This window comes from Enhydra lutris, unplaced genomic scaffold, assembly GCF_002288905.1.
Source record: "Enhydra lutris kenyoni isolate GAN:26980312 unplaced genomic scaffold, ASM228890v2 scaffoldscaffold33, whole genome shotgun sequence".
NCBI lineage: Eukaryota > Metazoa > Chordata > Mammalia > Carnivora > Mustelidae > Enhydra > Enhydra lutris.
The window spans coordinates 4,282,113-4,308,999 of NW_019154117.1; the positions used below are offsets into that span (position 1 = coordinate 4,282,113).

Genomic DNA, 26,887 nt, shown 5'->3' on the forward strand with positions numbered 1-26,887 from the left:
GGTGTAGGTCTGGACTCTCAGGCCTGATCATCAGTTACTCACAAGGAGAGAAAAGGGGTGAGCAATAGAAGAAAGACAATTCAGCAGGCCTCCTAGGACTGAACTAGAAGGGCTGAGGATGTGGCGTTCCCTAGGTAGCAGACACCTGGGCGAGAACCCACAGCAGCTCCTGCTGGGGCCACCCCACAGTGTGGGACCCTGTCAGGGCCTCAGCTGAGCTGAGGGCAGCCTCCTTGTCTGGACGTAACCCTACATGATGTCTTGTGATCTCATTGGTTTGATCTGGTCCACGCACAGTAATTTAGTTCTAACTTCAACTTAGAAAGATTCCTGATCAAGGAGTCAAATTCAAATGTCAGGAAGAAACTGAGATGCCTCAGAGTCACAGTATAGGCATTTCATTTACACTGATTACACTGGGCAGAGATCTGGACCTAGTGAGCCCTCAACAGGGGCATGTTGAGATGATGCTGTTAGGTCCTCTCCACGTAGGGACTCCTGAGACAGTGGTAGGTGGCAGAGGAATGGAGCCCACTCACCTCTTCAGTGACCTGCAGCCTTTCGTGAGTGTAAGCCACGTTAGTGACAACTGTCCTGAAGAACAGAGGTTTCTAAAACTAAGTGTGAATGCTGCATAAATTAAAGCTGTTTGATTTTTGCTCTGAGGTTCTCTTGCTTTTTAACTTTGCTTTGACAGGTAGTATGCATTGGATCAATGGCAGAACTTGAAGAGCTGTCGGGGGCAAAGATCGCTGATCTTCACAGAGAGAGGTAGTTTCTGAATGTTGATTCAGTTTCGTTGTGTCATTCAGAGAGCATTGACATGGCCTCTGAAGCAGATTACGGAGCTGTGTGTAGAAATCAAATACTGGTTTACTGAATTACATCATTGATGACTCATGCCATGTTGAGGAAGGGTGGCCTCTTTGATTTGGATGTGGGCGACTTTGGTAAAAAGCCCTGTATTGAGCCCCCTGGTGCCTCTAAAGGCCTGTGATAACTGCCAGTATTTCTGCTTGCAAAGGAGTATGAAATCTCATCAGGGTGTTGTGTTTCCTTTTGGCAATTAAACTGCAAGTCCTTTTGTGGTTGAAATTAATAGACATGGCTTGGCATGTTTCTTAGCATTGATCATCTGACCATCCCTTCCCGCTGTGGGAAGGGAGTGTTGCGTCGCATCTCTGAAGTGTTTGACTGCTGGTTCGAGAGCGGCAGCATGCCCTACGCTCAAGTTCATTATCCGTTTGAAAACAAGAGGGAGTTTGACGATGCATTTCCTGCTGACTTCATTGCCGAAGGCATTGACCAGACCAGAGGATGGTATGTTCTTGTTTCAGTCATTTTACTGATCTGATTTGATTTCACAGATATTTTACTGAGCACCTAGTGTTTATCAGCTGGGTGCTGGAGAGGTTGTCAAACGAGACAGGCTCTGCTCCTGCCCTCTGACCCCTCACCGCCAAGTATACTAGTAAAGTATCTTTGAGTTGGGATCTTTTACTACAGTAAACTTGTGATTTTACAGTTTAAAGTATTTCATAGACATTTTGGAGTAGATAGATTTGTTATACTTGAAGATTAAGTGACACAAAACAGTATATGTTCTCAGCTTGTTCATTTTTTTTTTTTAAGATTTTATTTATTTATTTGACAGACAGAGATCACAAGCAGGCAGAGAGGCAGGCAGAGAGAGAGGGGGAAGTAGACTCCCTGCTGAGCAGAGAGCCGGATGCGGGGCTTGATTCCAGGACCCTGGGATCATGACCTGAGCCAAAGGCAGAGGCTTTAACCCACTGAGCCACCCAGGCGGCCCTCAGCTTGTTCATTTTAAATCATTTACTCAAATGTTTAATGAGTACATGCAAGATAATGGCTTGGGTGCTACAAATTTAAAGGTTGATTGGAAATGTGCTCAGATGTTGAGGCTACTCTTAAACGATTAACATTCTAAAAATCCAGACTGGGGGAAAAAGACAAACCATGGTGGGGGGAGGATTTCGGCATTGGTTTTATCTGGTACCTGTTAAAAGCAATGTCATCATCTTCTGAAGTAGAGGAAGGTACAGTACCTTCTCCTTGATTCTCCTTTAATTAGTGGTGATGTTGCAGAAATGTTTAAGGAAAGTAGGTCTCATTGCTTTGACACTTTTGTAGTAGATACGACAAGTTGATTGAATTCCATCCTTAGTGTTCCAGAAGGTGCTCTTTTTAGCATCCAATCCATTCCTCTTTAGGCACAGGTTCAAGACCTTTCTTAGGGAAGACGCCTTGCCAGTAAGTCATTTGAAGCCTGGTGATGTCTGTCAGCATCTAACAGCCCTCACGTGGGTCCGTAGGCGCTCGCTGCCTCCCTCCCCTTCCCTCATACTTGGGCTGCCTGTCCTAGCAACCAAGTCCTGACCTGCCTTCAGAGGAAGGGATATCAGTCCATGTCCCGTCGTGTTCTGGGAGTGTAGAGTCAGCCTGGAGATGACACCAGAGCATCATGTACTGGGGTGGCTGTAGGGAGGTGGTAGAGTTTAGGAACAAGCCAGCCGGCAACTCAGCAGCCGGTGTGACAGCTGGCAGAGCAAAGACATCACCTGTGCTCCTACAGTCTCTGCCTTCTGACTTCTGGGTGAGAATGTCTGTGTCTTTTGTCATCAGACTGTCCCATGTGGCCTTGTGCTAAGGCCACACACGTCTCTGGATTTGCAGCCTGACATGTCTGGAGGTCCTGATAGGAAGGCCGGCACTGTCACCCTTCTGCCTTGTGGCTGCCAGCTGTCTCCCCCGAGGAGGTCAACAGTACTGTCCTCAGCGGCTGGGGGTCAGTACTCGGTCCAGGTCTTCGTTAGCCATAAATCACATTTTATGTTTTCTAAACTGATTGGTTTTGCGGTCGGTCCTATGTGATTTTTTTAGCACACCCCAAATGACTCTAATGTGTTACTGGATTAAGAACCTTTGCTGTAAGTGATTTTTAAGAGGTGTAACTTACAGTAGAAATTCAGTCCAATAAATAAGCACAGATTTTTTTTTCCCCTATGCTTAGATTCCTTTTCTGTTGTTGCTGAGCTGTCTTCTTCTTGGGTTTTTTTTCCAGGTTTTACACCCTGCTGGTGCTGGCCACTGCTCTTTTTGGACAGCCGCCTTTCAGGAACGTGATTGTGAACGGGCTCGTCCTGGCAAGGCAGGTGCACATCCTTGTGTTGTGATTAGCCCCGGTCCCTGGCCCCCTTTGCTCTGGCAGCCATAGTCCGGGTGGACATAGCCATTCTTTGTGAATACAGGAACTTAGGGTCACCCCAGCTTTATTCCTGCTCTCCTCCTTCCCTCTGCTGTTAACACTTCTCACTGCTCTTCCTTTCCATCCCACCCATCTGCTCACTTCTTGTCTCCAGTGCGCGTCTGCACATACCCTCCACCCCAGGGAGAAGGGCAAGATGGGGAGCTGGGGCGGGGGAGGCATGTGTCCTGTGATGCTGCTGGCGATGGAACATCTGTCGTGGGGGATTGGATCAGGTGCATGTGCCTATAGCACTGGTTTCATGTGCGCCCGGCCCTTTAATGAAGATTGTTGTTAACCGCTGTTTAATATGAGGAAGCTGAGGGTTCTAGAGTTTCCAGGATCATAGGGAATCTTTTTTTTTTTTTCTGTTGCTATAGTTATAACAGAAAAAACACAAATCAATAAAACTAAGAAAAAACATGTATGCAGTTACCCTGCCTCATATCCTGTCTGAGGGAGGACGGCCCCTGATAACCATGTTGTGAACATTATATGTCTTCTCTCATCCAAGCCCCAGAACTGTTTGAGATGGGTACTTTCCTTTTTTCTTTTTTTAAGATTTTAAGATTTTAATTTGAGAGAGAGAACATGAGCAGGGGGAGCAGCAGGCAGAGGGAGAGGGAGAAGCAGGCTCCCCGCCAAGCAGGGAGCCAGATATGGGGCTCAATCCCAGAACCCTGGGATCATGACCTGAACTAAAGGCACACACTTAACTCACTGAGCCACGCAGGCACCCCAAGGTGAGTCCTTTCCTTATCTCAGTTTGACACTTGAGGAATTTGAGGTATAAAAAAATTAAGCAACTTGCTCAAAGTCACATAGCAAATGATGGTAACTTCATGTTTTATACCCAAGGAAGCTGGCTCGACAGTCTGCTTTTTTGGTTTTTGGTTTGTTTGTTTGTTTTAAGATTTTATTTATTTGGCAGACAGAGATCACAAGTAGGCAGAGAGGCAGGCAGAGAGAGAGGAGGAAGCAGGCTCCCCACGGAGCAGAGAGCCCGATGTGGGGCTTGATCCCAGGACCCTGGGATCATGACTTGAGCCGAAGGCAGAGGCTTTAACCCACGGAGCTACCCAGGCACCCCATTGTTTTGTTTTGTTTTTTTAATTGAAAATTTTGTTGAATTGTAGATTTGCATGCAGTTGTGAAATAGTAGCAGAGAGCCCTTATGTGCTTGCCCAGTTTCCCCCGAACACCACCACAGCCAGCTGCAGATATGGCCCCTGTTCTCCTCAGACTCTGCACTTTATGCATACTTGTGTGCTGCTGTGTGCAGTTGCGCACACACACCACACGTGTAGGTCCCTGTCCACCAGCACAGTCAAGGTGCTTGGCTCTTTCAACAACCCAGGACCCCTCCGTTCTTCTGTAATCCCCCATCCTTCCATGCTCAGCCCCAGCCCCTGACCACCACTCATCTCTCCCCATCTCTGTGAACTCTGTCATTTCAAGTATGTAACATGAATGGAATCACACCACTTATGACCTTAGAGACTGGCTTTTCCCCTCAGTGGGATCCTGGAGATCTCCCGGGATGGGTGTGTCCTCAGTCACTTCCTCCAGATGGCTGAGCAGTGCCCCGTGGTGCTGGGGAAGGACATGGGGTTATTTCCAGTGGCCGCTGACTTTGAATAGAGCTGGGAGCTTCCATTACAGGTTTTTGCATCAATACAAGTTTCCAGTTCTCTGGATTAAATGCTGAGCCCATGTTCTTAGCTTCTCCACTGACTTCACTGCGGAATTCAGAAAGAAGCTCACAGGTGTTAATAGCCACTTGTGCCCTTATCCCACTTGCATTTCTGTCTTCCATTTTGCAAGTAACCTGTCACTGTTGTAAGATAAGCTGTGATGGTGACTTACTTCATTGGCGTCTCCCTTTTGTTTTTCAAGTGATGGTCAAAAAATGAGCAAGCGAAAAAAGAATTATCCGGATCCACTTTCAATCATCCATAAATATGGTGCCGACGCCCTCAGGTACAAGCCAGTGCTCTGCCCTGTGCATAATGTCCTTTTTACGTAACTTTGATTTAGTTCATAATTAGCGATTTGAAACTTTATCTCTGTTACCGGGACAGTTAAGTCAGTGTGGTGTTGGCTTCAAACCCTCAAGGCGGTTTCTCAGGAATAAGAATATTTCTCAGGAACAAGAGGTTTTAAGGACCGGGATCTGTGTTGCCCCCAGGCTGGCCACTGGGGTTTCAGCCTCACTCCCTTGCCTGGCTCTCCATCTCATTGGCCATTTATTTCTTTTCTGTGCTTACAGCTCGGAAGAGCCATCTGAGGATTATTTATGCTAGGGCAAATGAAAATGCGTACTGAAGAGCTTTGAGAGAAATGTGAAGCACTGCTTGAAATGTTAGTCCTTGTCATGCCCATTAAGTGTCGGGGTCAAAAGGAGCCACAGTGGTCATATCCTGCATCCTCCTGCTGCAGCCACGGAGACCACACCCAGGGGCTGAACCTAGGAACAGTTAATGGGGAGTCCTACCCCCCAGTTAGTGGTTAGCCTGCCCCTCGGCACTGCTGACAACCAAGCCAGATCATTCTCTGCTATGGGGACTGTCCTGAGCATGTTTAGTGACATCCCTGGCCTCTTCCCTCTGGGAACCCCTGTGTGCTGGCAGAGCACTTGCGGCGGATCCTTTTGTGAACTCCAGTGCCTGTGCAGGGTGTCCGGGGAGGAGGCCCCGCTGCCCAAGGCCCACACCAACACTGGCACGGGGCATGCTTCTAGCTTGGTCAAGTGCCATATTTTGGTCTGGGGTTATGTCTCCCCTTGGTTATTCGCTAGGTCTCTTGCACAAAGAGCTTTGTCAGTTTTAAATTAACCTAAGAGTGTTCTTAGGTCTTTTGTATATCTCTTAATTCTTGCCTTTTTATAAAAAATGCTGTTTGCAGTGTCAACATGTCTAGTAAGAATACTTGTATTAATTTGTATATTCCTTTTCCATGTAACGTTCCTCCTCACCCAGACTGTATCTGATCAACTCCCCTGTGGTGAGAGCAGAAAACCTTCGATTTAAGGAGGAGGGTGTGCGTGATGTCTTGAAGGATGTGCTGCTCCCTTGGTACAACGCTTACCGCTTCTTCATCCAGAACGTCCTGAGGCTGCAGAAGGTGTGGGGTGGGGGCCCGGCAGGCTGGGCTGGGTTGGGTCTGCTCCAGAGCGTGGGTGGTGCTGCCAGCAGTCCCTGTGGGTGGGACTCAGGGCCATTGCTTGGGGGGCGGTTGGTGAAGGTGCTGGGCAGGCTCTGCTGGCCTCAAGAGACACTGGGGCCTCCCCTGTGGGAGGTGCTTCCACTCCCCTGTTGGCCTCCCCTCATGGAACCAAGGCTGGTGGCAGTGGGGGTGAAGAGCCCACCACTCCCAGGGAGGGGACACCTGGTAAAGGCCGCTGCAGGCAGTGCTCAGTGAGACATCGAGGTCCAGACTCTGGAAGTGAGAGACTTTCCACTGGGCCGTTAGAGGGGGAAGGAGGATGGCACATGTGGAAGTGCGTGATGGCCAGGGAGGCACCATCTGAAAACCCATGTGCCTGGCTGTGCTCTCAGGGCTCCGTTTGGGGTCAGATTCCAACACCCCTCATCTTTTATGTCTAGCAACTTGCAGTAGAATCACTGTGTACATTACTGTTGACTAATCGTACAATGTTGATGCTTTCTGGAAATGGGCTGGAGGCGTGAGCTATGAGTGTCACCTCGGGCAGGCTGGCTGTTCCCATGTTGCCACCTCTGGCTCGTCTCCCATGTGGGCTTCTCCCTGTGAGCTGAGGAGGGCAGACGCTCTCCCCAGGCCTCTGCTGCTGTGGGACACCAGAGCACCACAGGCCACCTGGGCTTGGCCGTCAGACGCCGGCTCTACCATCAGGCTCTCAGATCAGGGCCAGAGTCAGCACAACCATTGCCCAGCCAGCCTGGTGTTGCTGCTGCATGAAGGGGGACAGGTGGAGTGGACCTTCAGTACTAGGACAGTTTTGCAAAGGGAAGAGGAGGGGGACAGAGCATTCTAGTTAAAATGGACAATTTAAGCAGAGATGTTAGTTCCTAATGCTCATGTTCAGTCTGTAGACAATTGTCCAGCCCTAGCCAGCTCTACTAGCTTTCCTTCATTGGGTTTGAAGTAACTAAATCCTACACTTACAAGATTTTGGAATATTTCTCAACTCATAATCATTTTTGGTTCAAAGGAATAATTTTTTCCTAAATTCTGTTCAGAGTAGTCAAAAATATAATTCATTAACTGAGTACTTTATATCCCAAGTTTAGAGCTTATTTGGAAAATACTGCTGAGAATCAGTAATTTAAATTGCCACTTGGTCTGGAGTTTTGTGGGTTGCTGTTGTGGGCCACTTTAGTTTAAGTGGGTTTTTTGTCTGTTTTTAGATTTTATTTATTTATTTGACAGAGAGAGATACAGCGAGAGAGGAAACACAAGCAGGGTGAGTGGGAAAGGAAGAAGTAGGCTCCTTGCTGAGTAGGGAGCCCAGTGTGGGGCTCGATCCCAGGACCCTGAGATCATGACCTGAGCTGAAGGCAGGTGCTTAATGACTGAGCCACCCAGATGCCCTACAGTTTAAGTGGTTTAAAGAGTTTGTTTCTGTACAGTAATTTTCCCTAAGCATGCTGAATGTTTTAGTACTTGTCACTTCACAGGAGGAAGAAACGGAATTCCTCTACAACGAGAACACAGTTAAAGAAAGTGCCAACATCACAGACCGGTGGGTCCTGTCTTTCATGCAGTCGCTGGTTGGGTTCTTCGAGACTGAAATGGCAGGTAAATGGAAATGGAAATAAGAGTTCTTTTTCTGATTACCCTTTCAATACTTAACTGTGTTTTTTTAGAAACACAGAGGGAGTTTTATAAACATTTTGAGAGACATGGAACACTAGATAAATCCTTGTTTCTTTTAACCCCTCAAATATGATTTTGTTAAGACTTGTAGAATCATGCTGCTCAGAGGCCTGGGGGTCAGCTCAGCCTCACCCCACCGGCCACAGACACCACGCGGCCTTCCACGGTTCAAACCCACCTCCACCACCTGTTCCCTCTGGTGGGCGCTGCCCGAATTCCTCAGGCCTCGGTTTCTTTCTCTGAAAAGTTCCTGATGGTGGTGTTACAAGGCTCAGACAGAGATTGTGTGCAGAGAGTAGCTGGCAGACAAGAGATGCTCAAGGAGTGCTTGTTAGCGTGTGTTTTTTAGTCTATTAAATAAGTAGTCCATGTTTAGAAAAATAAGGAAATACAGAAAAATAGTAATAAGGTGGATGTTTTCCCCATGTTTGTTACCTATAACAACGAGTTGTGTCTTGGACACAGGTTGGAGACATAGGTTATGTTGGTTTCCTCGAGGTTGGAGACAGAACAAACTAAGTCTGGGGGGAACTCCAGAAACTACTGAAGTGTAGGATACCTGACATGGGTCCAACAAAGTTGGTGGGCAGATGTCCCCTGTCAAGGTTAACCATCCTGCCCCAGGTGGTGCAGTAGTGCAGGCACATGGCCTTCCTGGAATCTTGGTGCCTCAGCCCTTGGCACAAGAGGATGTCGAGTCCAGGAATTCCCACAGGCTGCCAGGCATCCTGAAGCCCGCCCCCAGCCTTCGAACTCGCATCAGAAGGATCATGTGGCTGCTGGACAAGTTGCTGTAGGTGCAGATGGGCGTGAGCGTGCAAGCGGAGCTCACCACGCAGCCCAGGACACCTGCTCACAGCCTTGTCCCTGTCCCTCCTGAGTGACATGAACTGTTGAAAGCAGGCCTGGGGACAGCAGAGCCAAGCCACGTCCCGAGTGTGTGCATGCCAGCTGGGGTCTGTCTCCTTGGAAACGAAAGGTCTGGCAGTGGTTGTTTCCATGGCCGACTGCTCTAGTACCCCAGGGCCACAGCCTGCTGGCTTCGTACCCTTGGCCCCTCCTGGGTAAGGTTCTGAGGTCTGGAGAGTCTGCAGTTCCATTAGGGAGCCCGGCAGCCACAGTGTTGCTCCTACGCACGGCACAGCTGTGAGGGTTCTGTGTGCCCTCCAGGGATGACACCTGAGCACAGGGAACCCTGGCCTCCTAGAAGGTGGGGGGTGTGGCGAGCCATAGAAATGACCTCCTTCCTTCAGGCTAGGGCTCTGATCGCCACGTCACCTCTTGGAGCGAGTGGCCGCTGGCACCTCAGTTCTGGTCCTCGTGAGCCACGCTCTGCCAGTGGCAGCTTCTCACCCTGGCAGTTTGGACCAGCGGCCTCTTAACGGTCACTGAACACTTTCATTAGTATAAGTTGTGTTTTTTATACTTGTTGGTCTTACTCTTGGTTTCGGTGTTTGTTTTTGTGTAACCGAGAATATCAGTTACAGGGAGGTGAATGGGAAAATCCAAAAAATAGGCCCTTACCTTAAACAAGACGGACTGGGCACCGTCACCCTCCTGCTTGCCCTCAGAATTCTTGGGGGCCCTCATGTCTTTGTCCTTTCCTGGGGCACCCGTTCTGCTGGCGGTTTGGGCTGCACATTCTCGGGGGGGCGGGGTGGGGCTGCTGGGCTCTGCATTGTTGAGCAGCTCCCCTGGGGTCCAGCTGGGATGGCTGGAATGGGTCTCCAGACACAAGCAGAGTCGCTCTAGTTGGAAAGCTCTGGCCTCAGCCCCTGGTTAGAGCTGTCTGTGTGTCTAGGGTGTCTTAGTGGAGGGTCAGGGTAGCGCAGCGGAAGGAAGTCAGACATGCAGCTGTGGCCTCTCCACCATGGGTCTGGAGTTTCGTTTCTTTTCTTTTCTTTTCTTTCTTTCTTCCTTTCTTTCTTTCTTTCTTTCTTTCTTTCTTTCTTTCTTTCTTTCTTTCTTTGTAAAGAGAGAGAGTGAGGGAGCATAAGCAAGGAGAGCAGGTAGAACAGGCAGAGAGAGAAGCAGGCTCCCCACTGACCAAGGAGCCTGATGCAGGACTCAATCTCAGGACCCTGGGATCATGACCTGAGCTGAAGGCAGACGCTTAACCAACTGAGCCACCCAGGTGTCCCATGGGTCTGGGGCTTCTCTTTTTCTCACTGACCACAGGAGCTTGTGTGCACTCACAGGGTGGGTCATCTATGCTCTTGATACACCAACAGCCACGTAGTTCATCCTTAGGGAATGCCACCAGGGTTTCGTCACTTTTGTTCTTCCTGTCTCCTGAGCAAGTGTGACAGCCCTGGGATGGCAAGACCGCTTGCTCTGTTTGCGTGTGGCCTTCCCTGCGCCCTAGATGCTCACTTGTTCTTGCTGATGGTCTGCTTTCAGCTTATAGGCTCTACACGGTGGTGCCTCGCCTGGTCAAGTTTGTGGATATCCTAACCAACTGGTACGTCAGGATGAACCGCAGAAGGCTGAAGGTGAGTGCACGCACGCAGGCTGCTGCTGGGAGCGGCGGAGTGTGGGAGGGTGACCTCCAAGAAACAGGAGTGCAGCCAGAAGAGAGAGGAATGTTTTCAAGTGCTCTCAGCTTCTGAAGCTCTTTCTCTTTTGTCCTTTTTACATTGAAGTCAGCTACGTTTATTGCCATTTGATAGATAGGAACCTATAAGTTCTAGAAGTCCGCTTGCATATTTTCAAGACAACTAAGGAGTGTCCTGTCAGAGGGAAAGTCTCGGGGCCGTACAAGACTGAGCTGAGCAGATTCTCTTAAAACACAAAAGGAAGTCATGCAGATACATGTGATGTCACGGGGGGTGGCTCTGGTCTCAAGTCGGGCCTCTCCTCGCTTCTTCCTCTAGTCAGTTATGTACGGGCAGCCTATTGGGCATGTGGGCTGAGTCCTGTCCCAGGCCCAGAGGCCACGCGTAGACTGTGAGGATGCCCGTGCCACGGCCCACCAGCCTGCCTCCAGATGTGGGAATGACAAAAGCCCTTCACAAAACAGTAATTTCATTCTTGTTAAAATAGATCACACACAACACGCCCACATGCAGAGGAGCTCTCTCTACACTGTTGACAGCACCTATCTCTATCATTTCATTATGGTTTTCTTTTTTTTATAATCTTTGTGTTTTTCCTACAGTGGATTAGTGTCATTATTTCCTAAATATACATTATATACATTTTTTAAATAAGAAATCTTATCTTAAAGTAATTGCTATTTTCTGTTTGTAACCATTGCCACGTGTTGCACGCGTGGCAGACGCAGCCTCCGGGCCTCAGATGCCTGGGCTCAGAGGTGGGGAGAGCAGGGCCCGCAGCGGCCGCCTGCCTGACCCTGACGCTGTGCTCTGGCCGCCTGCCCCGGCTCCCCTGTCCTGTCTGCGTGCTGTGTGCTCTGTGGGGTCGCCATTCTTCATTCAACCGACTGGATTTGAACAGTCTAATTAATGCGAGCTTCTTCGCTAGGGTGAAAACGGGGTGGAGGACTGTGTTACGGCCCTGGAGACCTTGTTCAGCGTCCTGCTGTCTCTGTGCAGACTGATGGTAAGGTGCTGGGCCTGCAGCCCTGGCGTTGCAGCTGGTCTGTACTGGTCTCCCCAGAAAGAGAAATAGAGTTTTAAAACAGCTTAATTCCCTAGTTCTCTTTCAAAAATCTCATTAGCTCGTCTGTGTCAGGAAGGCCTAAGAAACATTTGCTTCTAGAGCTGGGTTCTTCCTGTCCGCCCCTTGCGGCGCACACTGGGTCAGGGTGCTGGTCTCGGGACGGCCGAGCCACAGCTCCCTGTGAGCACACACCTCATCTTCACGCGGGTTCCTGTCACCATAACGGGGAAGTTCTTGAATGCACATCTAATACACAAGTACGTCACAGAGGACATTTTACTGAACATGTGTCCTGTCGCTACTACTACAGCCTGAGGTCATAAGCCCTGTGTTCACTCCTGAACACACACGAGCAAGACCTGCCTTGTGCCTGGTGCCTCTCACCTGACCTCATTCACCTTCACCCTAGGAAGCATTTCCCCAGCTCTCTGATGCGGTTTCTGAGGTGTGGGGACATGGGGTCATGGTTGGGGCTCCTATTGTTACTGCAGACCTCCTCTGGGTGCTTCGGGGCTCTGGCTGTAGCCGCCGCCGCTACCATCCCGCCAGGGTCAGAAAGTTAGGGTCCTGTCCACTTGCGTGGAGCTGCTCTTTTCCTCCATCTGAGGTCAGTTGATGTCCTGTGTCCTCATGCAGGCCCCCTATACGCCTTTTCTCACCGAATTGATGTACCAGAATCTAAAGCTGCTGATCGACCCTGTTTCTGTCCAGGACAAGGACACACACAGCATCCACTACCTCATGCTGCCCCATGTTCGGTAAGAATCAGGTATCACTGAAGCCCCGCCTGGGCCCGGGAAGGCTCACGTGGCGGCTGCGCCTCAGGCTGCAGAGGGGCCGCCCTTTCCTCCCTCCGAGCTCGGGTCGTTTGGGGTGGTCTGCCCTTCATGGAGTCCCTCTCACGCCCACTTCTGCCGTCAGGGAGGAGCTGATTGACAAGAACACGGAGAGAGCGGTTTCTCGGATGCAGTCTGTGATTGAACTTGGGCGAGTGATTCGAGACCGCAAAACCATTCCGATAAAGGTTTGATGCTTCATTTGTATTTTACACGCACAGGCCCAAATAATTACACCTTTGGAGCATTTTCTTAAAAGAGAGCACTTCCAGCAGGGGCATAATTTTTTTTCTTTTCTGCAATAAGGGTGTGAAAGACTTAGTGCTATTTAAACCTGGTCAGTCTGGAGCTTGAGATTCGGATAAAACATTTAACATTTTACTTTCCTGCAGTTTGAAGGGCTGGCTGTTTGGTAAACTGTCCCTTCCCTTTCCTCCTAGTATCCTTTGAAAGAAATTGTGGTTATCCATCGGGATCCAGAAGCTCTTCGTGAGATCAAGTCTTTGGAGAAGTATATCATTGAGGTAAGAGTACGGGTTTGACTTTTTGGGTCCAAATAGATTTCTTTCTTTGAGAAGATTGTTAGGACTAGTACTGTTAGTGAAGTTCTTTTTTTTTTTTTTTTTAAGATTTTATTTATTTATTTGACAGACAGAGATCACAAGTAGGCAGAGAGGCAGGCAGAGAGAGAGGAAGGGAAGCAGGCTCCCTGCTGAGCAGAGAGCCCGATGCGGGACTCGATCCCAGGACCCTGAGATCATGACCTGAGCCGAAGGCAGCGGCTTAACCCACTGAGCCACCCAGGCGCCCAGGTGAAGTTCATTTTGATGTATGTATCCTTTGAAAGCTCACTTTCATGCATCCTTTTCCTTTTGTGTGTCAGCACATACAGATACTTAACTGTCCACGGAATCTTGCACTTTGCTTAGAATCAGCGTGTGCTTTTGCCTTTTTAAAATGTCATTGTAGGGGCGCCTGGGTGGCTCAGTGGGTTAAGCCGCTGCCTTCGGCTCAGGTCATGATCCCAGGGTGTTGGGATCGAGCCCCGCATCGGGCTCTCTGCTCAGCGGGGAGCCTGCTTCCTCCTCTCTCTCTGCCTGCCTCTCTGCCTACTTCTGATCTTTGTCTGCCAAATAAATAAATAAAATCTTTAATAAAATGTCGTCGTAATTCTTTAGGAACAATTCTAAAAAAAAAAAAAAATTTTTTTTTTTTTTTTTTAAAGCGATTCTAAGATCAGTGGATTTCTTTACCTTGATTGGATCACTCACTACTTTTATCTACTTCTCCAAATACTCTTTGATGACTAACCAAAAAACTCTTCCTTCAAATCGTCAAGTAACAAGTGGGCATGCACTGGGCGTGAGCAGCTCCAGCTCTAGCACAGGTGCTGGCTGAGTCCCTTCCCGCCCATCCAGCGGTGCCTCGGGATGTTCACTGGGACGTCCCCACTGGGCTGTGGGAGGGCCGTGTGCACCCTCACACACGCATGTACGCATGTACACATGCACACGCCATTGGCTTTGCGCTAGAGAGGACCATGTTTATAGTCTTCAACTTGTGTTTTTTCACCTGACAGTGTTTCTTCTTTTTTTTTTTTTTTTAACATTTTATTTAGAGGGTGGGAGAGAGACAGTGGGAGAGAGTCTTAAGAAGACTCCACACTGAGTGTGGATCCCACAACCCTGAAATCATGACCTGAGCCTAAACTAAGAGTCAGACACTTACCCAGCTGCACCACACAAGTCCCCCTCTAAGTCTAGAATCTTCTTTAGTTGATTTAGTTTGCTCAGCTGTCTTGAATGATCTGGACAAGAAAGATTCTTAAGTTATGTATAGAATTGTACACCCATTAAAATTTTGTAACATCTTGATCACCCCAAAAAGAAACCCAGTGTTTAGCATTCACATTAGCGTTCACACGCCTTTTTTGCCCTTGAGATCCCTTCACCCCCTGGCAACCATGGTGTAAGTTTCTGTCCCTGGGTGTGGCTGTTCTGGGTGGTTCATGTGAGTGGACCCGACAGCAAGTGGTGTTTTGAGGCTGACTTCCTTCACTTGGCACCAGGGTCCAATTCGTGGTACAGCCTGTGTCCCTGCCTCAGTCCTTTGTTGCGCTAAGTAGTAGTCTGTTGAGTGGATGGATCACATTTTGTTTATCCTTTCCCAGCTGATGGACGTTGGGGTGCTTCCACTTTTTGGCTGTTGTGACCAATGTTGCTTGAACGTTTGTGTGCAAGTTTTTGGAATCACATGTTTTCATTTCCGTCTTTCTTTTTCATCTTGGCTGCCAACTATATAGGAATTGAACGTCCGAAAGGTTACGCTGTCTACAGATAAAAACAAGTATGGCATTCACCTAAGGGCAGAGCCTGATCACATGATCCTGGGGAAGCGGCTGAAGGGAGCCTTCCCAGCGGTGATGACGGCCATCAAGCAGCTGAGCAGCGAGGAACTGGAGCGCTTCCAGGAGAGCGGTGGGTGTCTGCCCCTTCCTGGCGCCACCTTCCACCTGGGCTCCTTCACTTGCACTGTCACTGAGCTGCATAACAAGTAATTCGGATAATGGAAGGAGATGATCCCCAAACCATCACCTGTCCATCGACTGCAGACTGATTGCCTGCTCCGTGCTGGTCCACATGGCACAGAAGTCCCAGCACAGACATCCCGACACAGACGGGCCCAAAAGCACAGGCTCCCAGCGTGGAGATCACACTGTAGTTACAAATGTCGTGTTTTTCACACCTACATTTTTACATTTTATGTTTATTTTATTCACCTTTTTATTTTGCATTTTTACTTTACTTAAGTCATTAGTCTGTAAAGTGCTATTTCCAGACCATTGTATGGTTTTTCTTTGGGGGCTGCCCATCCTGTTGCTGGCTCTTCAGACTGTTTCCGTTCTTCTGCTGTTGCTGGTAGTTCTGCAGTGAGCATTTTCACATGTACGTGTTCTGTGCAGTTGATTCCTTTGGGCTAGATTTCCAGGTAGAATGACTGATAGCGCGGAGTTCTGCACATGCTAATAGGAGCTTAGAAACTACCCTAGTGAGAGAGCACGCAAGACCCCCAGTATCAGGTTCACTGTTATTGGATGTTGCTTGTGAGAAAAAGCATGATGGTGTTTGGAGGCGTCTGAATGAAGACTACAGTACATTTCGACAGAAAAGATTAAAGCAGGTTTTGAAACAGGGATTTAGCAATGAGGTCTGGACCTGCTTCGAGGGAGAACTAGATCAGAACTTACCATGGTCTGAGACATCAAGAATTCGTAGTTTGGTCCCTTATTTGGGCAAGACTGGATTTTGGACTAATTCAGCAAATACTTTTTAAAGCTCTTGTGTTTGGCTGGCCCTGGGAACCCAGAAAAGAGTGAGACAGTTGTCCTTACCCTCATGGTGCTGGCCAACAGTGAAGATTTGTGGAAACAATCGTAGTTTCGATAAGTGTTCTAAAGGAAAAGCTAGGACAATAGGAGGAAGTTAGGAAAGGGGACTTAGCCCCTCCTTCCTCTCCTTCAGGGGACTTTCCAGGTACCCGGGAATTCTCAGCTCTGTCACGAGTAGAATCCTTCGGGTCTTGGTATGACTGCTTAACCTTGGGGTACAAGGTGTTTGGTTATTAGGGTTCCCTGTGAAGGTGAAAATCATAAGCACAGAGGAGTCACGAGGAGGGAGAAAAGAACTCAGAGATCAGATGACTGCTTATAGGGAATTGAGAGAAATGTCCCTCCAGGTCCTCACATTTTTAGATGAAATGTAAGAAACCTGGCAATTAAAAGTTGAGTCATTACTAACTTAACTTGATTTGTTAGATTAACAAAATCTTTGATGCAACTTCAGATCACAAATCTAAGCGTTTCAACGGATAGCCCAAATACTTAAAAATTCTTGAAATAATCCTGGTTTGAAACCAAGGCCTGTAGCTTCAAAACTACTTTCTGAGTGGATTTCTGCACTTTTGGAAAGCAAAACAGTTTTTGGAACAGAGTGACATAGTCAGAATGACAGCCCAGTGCTCAGATACCCGGAAAATCATTGTGGGCGACCGCAGCAGGCTTCCCTGAAAGCGGGCACCGCCGTATGCGCTCTGCCTGCTGTGGGAGGACGGCACCCAGACCTTGACCACCCTGTTCACTTCATTCCCGCACCACCCTGCTCAGCAGAGAGTGGAGCACTGGGGTCCTGCATTCAGTAAGTGTTGGGCCTGGGTCCCCCTGGACTCTGCAGCCTGCTCTCTTTAGTACATCATGCGCTCTGTGTTTATGGTGGGGATACGTCGCCTCCTGGCACAGGCCTTTGGGCCTGGGGACTGACTGACCCGGTGGGCATTAGCTGCAATTTAACTGTCCTCGGGGCAGCGTGGGGAGGTGTAAGGGATATGAGTTGAGAGGACATGATCTCTGAAGTCTCCACAGCCTGATGCTGTGAAGTTTTTATTAAAAACCGGCATAATGTGCTGTCGCTGGGCGGTATGTGGAGGAGGATGCTGGGGGGCTGACTCACAGTGGCAGTTGCTTCTCCGGCAGGGACCATTGTCGTAGAAGGCCATGAGCTGCATGAAGAGGACATCCGCCTCATGTACACGTTTGATCAGACAACAGGAGGGACAATGCAGTATGAAGCACACTCAGATGCCCAGGTATGTTGCTCTTCCCTGGAACGTTTCTTTACCAAAAGATAACATAAGAAGAAAAAGTATTTGCTTTTGCCTTCCTGAGTGTTGAGCTCAGCTGGTCACCTGACCAGCTGGTTTCCTGAGCTGGCCTCAGAGTACAGTAAACCAGGTATCCATTTTAGATTGGCTTTATTAAATTGCTCCATTGTATGCTCTTAACATGTGCACCTTTTTTTTTTTTTTTTTAATCTTTATTAGAGAGAAAACATGAGCGGGGGTGGGGCGGGGAGGGGTAGAGGGAGAAGTAGACTTCTCACCGAGTGGGGAGCCTGATGCGGGACTCGATCCCAGGACCCTGGGATCGTGACTGAGCCAAAGGCAGGCTTTTAACCTACTGAGTCACCCAGGTGCCCCGACATGCGCGTTTCTTTAGCATATATGAAATTGACATTTTATGACCTCTGCTTGCAATTGTCTTGAGTGTTGGGTCCTACCAAAATGATTAAGATATAACCCCACCCTTCAAGGAATGACCCAGTCATAGAGACAGAAAAGTAAGCTAATTCTTACCCCTCTGCCTGATAAGTTATCTGCTAGGAATGAGCACAGAGAGGGGTTCCTTTCCAAAGCCTGGTGTGGAGGCAGGCAGGGAACGGACATCCTGGAGGGGGATGTGCAGCGGTATTGGATTCTGAGGTCAGTGCTTTTTGTCGTGATGGATCAGAGCGTCTCTCTTTGCTCTTGACCAGACTTTTCTGGGCAGACAGATCATAAGATCTCTAGGGTGGGAGTGGGGGACTTGTGGAAGTTCCATGTGAGGAAGACCAATTCCTCGGCTTGAATGAGACATAGGCTGAGCTCCATATGGCCAGACGGCATGAGGAGCCACCTGTGAAGAAGCTGGGAAAGGAGGGTGAGAGAGTGTGTAAACACCCTGATGGCGGCCAGCCTGAGGATGGCACTGAAGGAAGTGTCCTCATTTTCTGAGATTAATGACACAGTTCATATACTGTGGGCTGGGGTGGCCCTGCCCTGCCACCCATGTCCAGTTCTGCTCTCATGAAGTAGTGTAAATTGTTCATCTTTCTGATAAAGTTTCATCAGAAACGTCCATGCTGCTGGGACGCCTGGGTGGCTCGGTGGGTTAAGCCTCTGCCTTCAGCCCAGGTCATGATCTCAGGGTCCTGGGATCGAACCCCGCATCCAACTCTCTGCTCAGCAGGGAGTCTGCTCCCCCGCCCCGCCCCGCCTCTCTGCCTGCTGCTCTGCCTACTTGTGATCTCTCTCTGTCAAATAAATAAATAAAATCTAAAAAAAAAAAAAAAAGTCCATGCTGGGACACCTGGGTGGCTCAGTCAGTGAAGAGTCTGCCTTTAGCTCAGGTCATGATCTCAGGGTTCTGAGATCCAGCCCCACATTGGGCTCCCTGCTCAATGTGGAGCCTGCTTCTCCCTGTTCCTCAGACCCTCCCCCTACTTGTGCATTCTCTCTCTCTCTCTCTCTCTCTCTCTCTGACAAATAAAATCTTTAAAAAGAAAGAAAAAAAGAAACAAACGTCCATGCAGCTAGTGCTTGAATTACAAGCGTATCTCCCTCTGTGTTAGCAGTGACACCAGTCCTCACTGTGTCTGTGCCGGTGGTGACACTCTTTTCTTTACGTCATCATTGACAGCCTTCACTACAGATGGCATAGGAAGTAGATGAAGTCAGCACGAAGATGACCGTTTAAATCATAATAAATGTGTTGTGGTTCCCTGAGAAACCGTGTGTTGAATCAGACTGACAGACCAAAGGCCGGAAAGTCTCCTGGCTGAAGAAAACAACAGGGGCTGTTTTGGGGCCTTCGTGGGCTCATTGGCAGTGTGAAGGGCCCTGCAGCCCTGACTCCACTTCCTGCAAGGGCAGTGACTGCTTTTCACACAGACAAGGAACAGTTACACGGGAGACACCGCTCCTCCATCTCCTGTGAGCGGCACCCGCGGAAGGGAAGGAGTCACTGGACCCATCCCCGCGGAAGGAATAGCTCCTTGCAAGCACCTGAACTGTAGCGAAACTAGTTTAATTTTATCTCCTTTGCTCAGTTAGATGAATAAATAGCGCCACATGACAGACTTCTCAGAATTTAACTTAAAAACAGTGTGCTGAGTTTGAGAGAATCATTCCTCCTTGTTTGGTTGTCGCACAGTGCACTGTTCTTTCCGGCAGGTTTTGGTTCTCTTAGATGTCACTCCCGACCAGTCAATGGTGGATGAAGGAGTGGCTCGGGAGGTCATCAATCGCATCCAGAAACTTCGCAAAAAGGTCAGTTTGTCACATCAAGAACAAGCTTGTCTGGGTTTTTTGTTGTTGTTGTTTGGTTTTTTGGTTGTTGGGTAGAACAGGAAAGGCAGATAATATAAATCATTGTAATTGAGTAATGATAATTAGTCACTCATTTATGGTCTGTTCAGTTGTGCTTGTGGGAAAAATAGGCCCCTCCACTCCCTACTCTTTCACCCTGAGCTGGACATGGCTGTTGTGTTTCTCTGAGCAGGAGTTTTCAGCAAAGCTGTGCCCCTTGTCTACCTTTTTCAGTTCCCTATGGTTTCCACAGGATCATCTGGATAGGTAGCCCTCCTTACTGGCACAGGTCATCAGAAAGGACAGTGGGTGTCTGAGGAAGGGCATCTAGCTCAAGGAGACATTATTAGATCTGGACAGAGGGGTGGCTCTTCCTTACTGGGGAGCTGGGAGCCAGGAGCTCCCACCCCTCAACCCTGAGGAGGGACTTCCCCATCCAAAGAGGGTCTCCCACCTCGACCCTGAGAGGATCCCTCGCCCTGACCAGAACAGGGGCTCCCACCTCCCCTCCTCAGGCCAGGTGTCTAAGACCTGTAGTTCTGGGTCTCAGGAGTCCACGTCAACAGGTTAATGGGATACTTGGGAGCTCTGCCTCAGTTCAGAGTTTTGTGAGTGGGTTTCTACACAGTCCTTTGTTTCATAGGATTGGGCAGGAGCCTGTTTGCTCCCATAATGATTCAGCACAGGACTGTCAGCTCTGTTCAACAACACCATATGTTTTGACTAACAAATGTGCTTCCCTTTTAAATTTTCTCTGTGTGCTTTCAGTGCAATCTGGTTCCAACTGATGAAATAACAGTTTATTATAAAGCAAAATCTGAAGGGAAGTATTTGAATAATGTTATCGAAGGCCACACAGAGTTCATATTTGCCACCATAAAGGCTCCCTTGAAACCGTATCCAGTTCCAACGTCAGATAAAGTCCTTATTCAAGAAGAAACACAGGTGAGTTCTGGGTTTGTTGAACTGTGAAGAGATGTAAGGTTAGATTTTATGTTGTTTGTGGAGTAATCTCTTGATGTTCTATCCCCAGTAGCAACTAGCATAATTCTCAGTCCTAAAATACAGGGTGGGTTCAGTGTCCAGAGAGGAGAGAGAGGGAAGGCAGGGAAGGTAGCCAGGAGGTGCATGAGGGTTGCCAGGAAAACAGGGGCTATATGGGCTTGCTTTTCCTAAAACTAGGGAAGTTAATATTGTGGATTCTGTGACTGTTCAAGGCAAATAACAGTTGACTTGAAGAGCAGTTGAATTTACAGTAGTCAGTTTTACATAAAATTACAGTTTCATTTCCTATTGGCACTTTTTAGATAGAACTATGAAAATCTGATTCCAAGATACGGAAGATATTGGCCATAATTCAGAAATAGGTCCTTTATAATAGGGGAAGGAATTGATTCAGTTGATGACTCTGCCATGTCTTCCTTGTCTCATTCCTCCTTTCTGTAGGAGGAGACAGATGGTATAGACAGGCAGGGGCTAGATGTCACTGTTTGTCTTTTCAGTGGGGCATATTACAAGATGGTTTCATTTCTGTTCTGCATTTAGGAGAACAAGGTGAAAAGTCACAACTTTTGACTGTTTTAGTGATGAGGTTGCTTACGCGCTCAGAATCGTACAGAGCTCTCAGTGTGGGAAGTAGCTGCAGGGTTAGTTGGTGACGTGGTCAGTGCTGCAGTTACTCAGTCGCAAACTCTCATGTGCTCAGTTAAAGGGTTCTGACCTGGAAATTACAATCACCAGAGGATCATCCCTGCCTGGTCCTGCTTGTGCATATGTCAATCTTAACATTTGTACAAATGGCAGTGAGCAAGGTAAGAGTAAATGAGTCCCGTGGGTTGAACTTTACTTTTTACTTAAACCTATGAATGTCTTTAAGGCTATTGTAAGAAAATTAGTGAAATCGTATGACTTCCTCTTTCTAATTGCCATCAAAATGAATCCACAAAAGTAAAGGGTTGGAGTTGCACTTCCAGGAAGAAGAGATAGACATGCTTTTCCCTGCTCTTCCCACAAAGTACAACCAAACACCCTGGTTGTGATATATAAAAGCAAATGTCAGAAGACTCCTAAAGGGGGAGGGAAGAGGGCTGGCTTTTCTTTTTGCCTCATACATCCCAGTCTTGGAGCTGAAGAAGCCGGCAACCTGGAAATGCCTAGCGCAAACAAAAATGCTCCAATAAAATCCTGCTCTCTCTAGCTAGAAAACGAGGAGAGGTGCAGCCTAGCAAGATAGAAAACTTCTAGACAATATCTGCTCTAGTCTAGCCACATACAACAGAAGAAACTGGCCCTACTACCACTCCCACCAGCAAAGACCAAGTGGGGAGCCTAGACCTTTGTCAGGAGCCTCAGGCCTCTTCCACTTCGTGGTGTTTGAGAAGCTCACAGTGAGCTGGGACTTTCATCCTACCTCGGCAGGTCAGGTCTTGATCTCACGATTATGAATTCAAGCCCCACATTTGGCTCCCCAGCATGGAGCATACTTAAAAAAATAAAATAATCTGAAAGAACATAAAGCAGCCGTAATAAAAAATGTTCCACGGAGCAATTACAAATACAAAGGAAACAAGTAAAAATAGGAAGCCTCGGCTAAGAAGTGTGTATTAAGCATCAAATGAAATCTTTAAAACTGATAAATGTAAGACTAGGATACAAAACCCAGTGGATGGGCACAATGACAGAACAGAAGGGACAGGAAAGAATCTGTGAACTGGAAGATAGAACAATAGAAATTGCCCATTCTGAACAAAAGAGAGTTTTTATAAATCAGAAAAAAAATGAACAGAGTCTTAAGGATTTGTGGGATATTAACAGAAGTTGAATATTCTGTTACTGAATTCTGATAGAATAAGAAGGAACGACAGGACTGAGAGAAATAATGACTGAGAATTTCTAAACTTGGCAATACATGTACACCTACAGATTCAAGAAGCTGAGAGAAACCGATGAAAAATTTACATGGAGACATCATGTAGTCAAACTTGTGAAAGCTGAAGGCAAAGAAAACATCCTGAAAGCAGCGAGAGAATATGCTCGCCTAACTTACAGGGGAAAACTATTGGAACAGTATTGGATTTCTCATCAAAAACCTCGGAGGCCAGATGGCAGAATGTTAGGAGTGCTATCTACCCAAAATTCTATATCAAGCAAAATATCTTTCATGGTGGAGGGAAAATCAAGACATCCCCAAGTGAAGGGAGACCAAGAGAGTTAGTTGCTAGCATGACTTAAGCTAAAAAGAAGTAGGTAGAGGAAACTCATAAAACAAAGAAAATGACAGAAGAAGAAATGTAGGGACATCAGGACAGAAGAAACAACAGTAGAAAGAGTCAAAATATAGGTAAATTCAGACTTTCTTACTTGAATTTTCTAAATTATTTGATGTTTGTAATAAAACCTATATAACATTTCAGTGTGTATACAAGAAATACATATATATTTTTAAAGATTTTATTTATTTATTTATTTGTCAGAGAGAGAGAGTACACAAGCAGGCAGAGGCAGAGAGAGAAGCAGGCTCCCCGCCGAGCAAGGAGCCTGATGTGGGACTCCATCCCAGGACACTGGAATCATGACCCGAGCCGAAGGCAGCGGCTTAACCAACTGAGCCATCCAGGCGTCCCTATACAAGAAATATTTAAGAAAATTAACAGTAGGGAAAAGCAAAGTGATGGAAGGGAGATCACGTTTCTGTGCTTCCCTCAAACTGGTCAAATGCCAACATCAGTAGGCTGGGTGTTAATGTGCATATGCAGTACCACCGGGTACAACCACTAAACCAGCCTGTTCCTGGAGAGTCACACAAAAACACTATAGAAATAAAAATGGAGTTGTAAAATATATTCATATAACCCACAGGAAGCTTAGAGAAAGAAAACCGAACAAGTGGAAGCAGCAAATAAGACGGAAAGCTTAAGCTTACCATCGGTAATTACACTAAATGGGGGAGGGGCTAGGAGTAGGAGAGGGAGAAGCAGGCTTCCTGCTGAGCAGGGAGCCTTGATTCGGGGCTCAATCCCAGGACCCTGGGATCATGACCTGAGTCGAAGGCAGACGCTTAACAACTGAGCCACCCAGGTGCCCCAAGAGGGAGCATGTAACTCTTGGTCTCTGGGTCGTGAGTTCAAGTTCCACCTTGGGCATAAAGAGTACTTTTAAAAAATAATAATAATTGGGGCTCCTGGGTCACTCAGTCAGTTAAGCGTCTGCCGGGATCCTAGGGTTCTAGGATCGAGCCCCGCATCGATCTCCTTGTTCAGTAGGAGGAATGAATATGAATAAAATGAATTAATAAAATCTTTTTTAAAAATTACACAAAGCAAGAATGTTTCGGGGCACCTGGGTGGCTCAGTGGGTTAAAGCCTCTGCCTTCGGCTCGGGTCATGATCCCAGGGTCCTGGGATCGAGCCCCGCATCGGGCTCTCTGCTTGGCGGGGAGCCTGCTTCCTCCTCTCTCTCTCTGCCTGCCTCTCTGCCTCCTTGTGATCTCTCTCTCTCTCTGTCAAATAAATAAATAAATAATCTTTTTAAAAAAATGTTTATGTTCATTTCTGTAAAGCATCCTTCATAGCAAGGAAAGTCACTAGTGATGTTAAATAATGCTACAAATGTCAATCCACAGGGAAAGCATAATGATCCCACATTTGGAATTCCAGATGTGGGATCATTACGCTTTCAGCAGAGCTGCAAACCACAAAAGAGAGCTGACGCCTTAAAGGAGAATGAGAAAATTCAGTTTCAGTTTGAAAATTGAATATAGGGCGCCTGGGTGGCTCAGTGGGTTAAGCCGCTGCCTTCAGCTCAGGTCATGATCTCAGGGTCCTGGGATCGAGTCCCGCATCGGGTTCTCTGCTCGGCAGAGATCCTGCTTCCCTCTCTCTGCCTGCCTCTCCATCTACTTGTGATCTCTCTCTGTCAAATAAATAAATAAAATCTTTAAAAAAAAAAATTGAATATATACCTCTTTCAACGATCAGTAGAAGAGCTAGACAGAAAACCAGAGTCAAATCAACATTAATGGAACAGCTCACCCAGCAGCAGCAGAACGCCCATTCTGTTCAAGCTCCCACAGGACATTTACCAAGCTGGATTGTAGGCTAGGCCATGAAACTCATCAACATATTTAGGGATTGAAATCGTAGAGAAAATGTTGTCTGACGAATTATTTATTTCTGCTTTGTGAAAGATCCTGTGGAAAGGATGAAAGCCTGAGCTTCAAGGCAAGCAGTGGCCCTTGCAAACCATTTCTCCCCCCAGGTGTGTCCAGAGAACACGAAGAACTCTCCCCACTTCTAATTTAAAAAGATCCAGGTAGACAGTGGGAGAAAGACATGAGCAGGTGTTGACCAGAGGGAACATACAGGTGGTGTGTTTTCCTGGATTTTTCTTTCAAATTTAACATCTTTTTCCTTTAGTTTGACTTACATTTGTGGTTCTTTAGGTGGAGTATTACTTCTGGAAAATCCAAAAGGCGATAACAGGTTGGACCTTTTAAAGCTGAAGAATGTTATTACTAGTATTTTTGGTGTGAAAGATAGCGACCTGGCTGTCCTCCATGGTGCCGCAGGTATGTAGAAAGTCGGGAGCTGTCCTCTGACTCGAGGGGGGTCATTTGGTACTGGTTCTGCTCCACAGCCGTGCCTTCCTTACGAGGCTGGGTTGGCCAGGCCCTTGGCAGCCCTGGCCCTGTACCTCTGGGCCCCTGCTGGGATGGTGACAGCATCTGACATTGTGAACCTACCCTCATTCCTGCCCAGATGAACAACATCTCTGTGCCCCTCCGGAGATGGAGCCTTGCACCCTGTCCACTCCGTTAGCCTCAGGCTGGGGACCAGGCCTTAGAGACTCCATGCTGTGCTTTGACTTTAGTAAGCATAGTGCCTGTGTCTTGCTAGACAAGATTCTCAGTAAGACAAGCCTAAGTTAAGAGAGAGACATGTTGAAGTCCTTCCCCTGCATACTACCAAATGTGACCTTTGGAGACAGGGTCATTGCCAGTGTGATTAGATAATAAGGGTGTCCCCAGGAGCACACAGGGACATGGCCATGTGATGACAAAGGCAGGGCTGGAACGGGGGAACTTCAAGCAGATGGCTGGGAGCCTCCAGGAGCTAGAAGGAGAACAGGGAGAGCTGCCTGCAGGCTTCTCAGGGAGCAGGGCCTACGGAGGACCTTGATTTTGACACCTCACCTCCCAAATTGGAGCCGGTAGATTTCTGTTTGCTGTAAGCCCCATGTTTATGATTCTTAATGGCAGCCACGTGAGACAAGTACACTCGCTTTGATAAGAATCTGGATGCTCATTTTCAGGAAATTGTAAATAGCCTAAAAGAGGAGATGTAATTGGCCAACAAACACAGGCGAGCTGCTGGGCCACGACAGATGGGCAGAGACTAGGGCAGGCTCGTGGTGTCAGATGCCATCACCCTCTGTGACGCAGCCCACAGGAGTTCCGGGAAGCCACAGGTGTGGAGGTCCTACAGCCCCTATTCCTCCGGGACCTGCCCCAGCCGTGTTTGCGACTCTAAGCAGTGTTCAGTTGTAGATCAAGGAGATCTGCATGTGTCCCCTGTGTCTTGCTGTTTTTCACATGTGTTCATGAGTCAAATGATCTGTTTTCTTCTGACTATAATTATCATGTTTTAATATAAGGCTTCCTTTCACAGTGAAGTTTAGTATTCTGATGTAGGAGATTTTACAAGGATCTGCAAAAATACTAAGTACTAAAAGGAGAAAAAAAACAATTTGCTATATGTTTTTGTTATTACTATTATGTGGTTCGTTTTGCAGTGTTCACATCTCCTGCTATTTGCATGTCATTTAAGCCTCATTTTATAGAGAAGGCCATGTCCTTTGGTAAAAGAAATTAAGTGGAAACATTACTGCAAAGATAAAGGATAGTTTAATAATTAAGTAGGATCGAGTGAATGACTTCAGCTCTGCACTATTTATCCTGAACGAGTGATTTGTTGTTGCTGTTTTTGTTGTTACTTCTAGAAATACGAAACCAGACTGACTTACTGAGTCTCAGTGGGAAAACCCTTCGTGTGGCAGCGGGGTCTGCCCCCGCTGTGGTGGACGGCCCCAGCACTGCACTCTGCCGCTACATCAACCTGCAGCTCCTGAACGCAGGCCCACAAGGTGCGCGTCCCCCAACTGCCAGCCCTGCGCCTGCGGGGGTGAGGGGCTGGCAGCTGGGTTTCCGTTCACGGCCTGCCTTGCACGTGGTGCATTAAGGTGTGCGCTCCGATCTGCCCTGGGCAGCACACAGGCTGGCTTCTCTTGTGTGTTTGTGTGGAAACACCCTCCACCTGGCAGTCAGGAGGTGGGGTACCCTGACATGTAAACA

General features: G+C 47.7%; 1 protein-coding gene across 2 annotated transcripts in view; it reads left to right on the plus strand.

The window, feature by feature from the left end:
* The window catches only part of LOC111153532 (isoleucyl-tRNA synthetase), a 69,448-nt gene that overhangs the window by 34,798 nt on the left and 7,763 nt on the right, over window positions 1-26,887 (plus strand). For both annotated transcript variants that reach the window (XM_022512583.1, XM_022512582.1), the window contains exons 15-32: window positions 698-771; window positions 1,126-1,320; window positions 3,086-3,172; window positions 5,165-5,248; window positions 6,247-6,391; window positions 7,927-8,047; window positions 10,526-10,617; window positions 11,609-11,686; window positions 12,383-12,504; window positions 12,668-12,770; window positions 13,023-13,106; window positions 14,885-15,059; window positions 17,111-17,223; window positions 19,405-19,500; window positions 20,308-20,484; window positions 21,245-21,350; window positions 24,980-25,105; window positions 26,536-26,679. In XM_022512583.1, coding sequence (XP_022368291.1) covers window positions 698-771; window positions 1,126-1,320; window positions 3,086-3,172; window positions 5,165-5,248; window positions 6,247-6,391; window positions 7,927-8,047; window positions 10,526-10,617; window positions 11,609-11,686; window positions 12,383-12,504; window positions 12,668-12,770; window positions 13,023-13,106; window positions 14,885-15,059; window positions 17,111-17,223; window positions 19,405-19,500; window positions 20,308-20,484; window positions 21,245-21,350; window positions 24,980-25,105; window positions 26,536-26,679 — 2,122 coding nt within the window. The remainder of the gene's footprint in view (window positions 1-697; window positions 772-1,125; window positions 1,321-3,085; window positions 3,173-5,164; window positions 5,249-6,246; window positions 6,392-7,926; window positions 8,048-10,525; window positions 10,618-11,608; window positions 11,687-12,382; window positions 12,505-12,667; window positions 12,771-13,022; window positions 13,107-14,884; window positions 15,060-17,110; window positions 17,224-19,404; window positions 19,501-20,307; window positions 20,485-21,244; window positions 21,351-24,979; window positions 25,106-26,535; window positions 26,680-26,887) is intronic.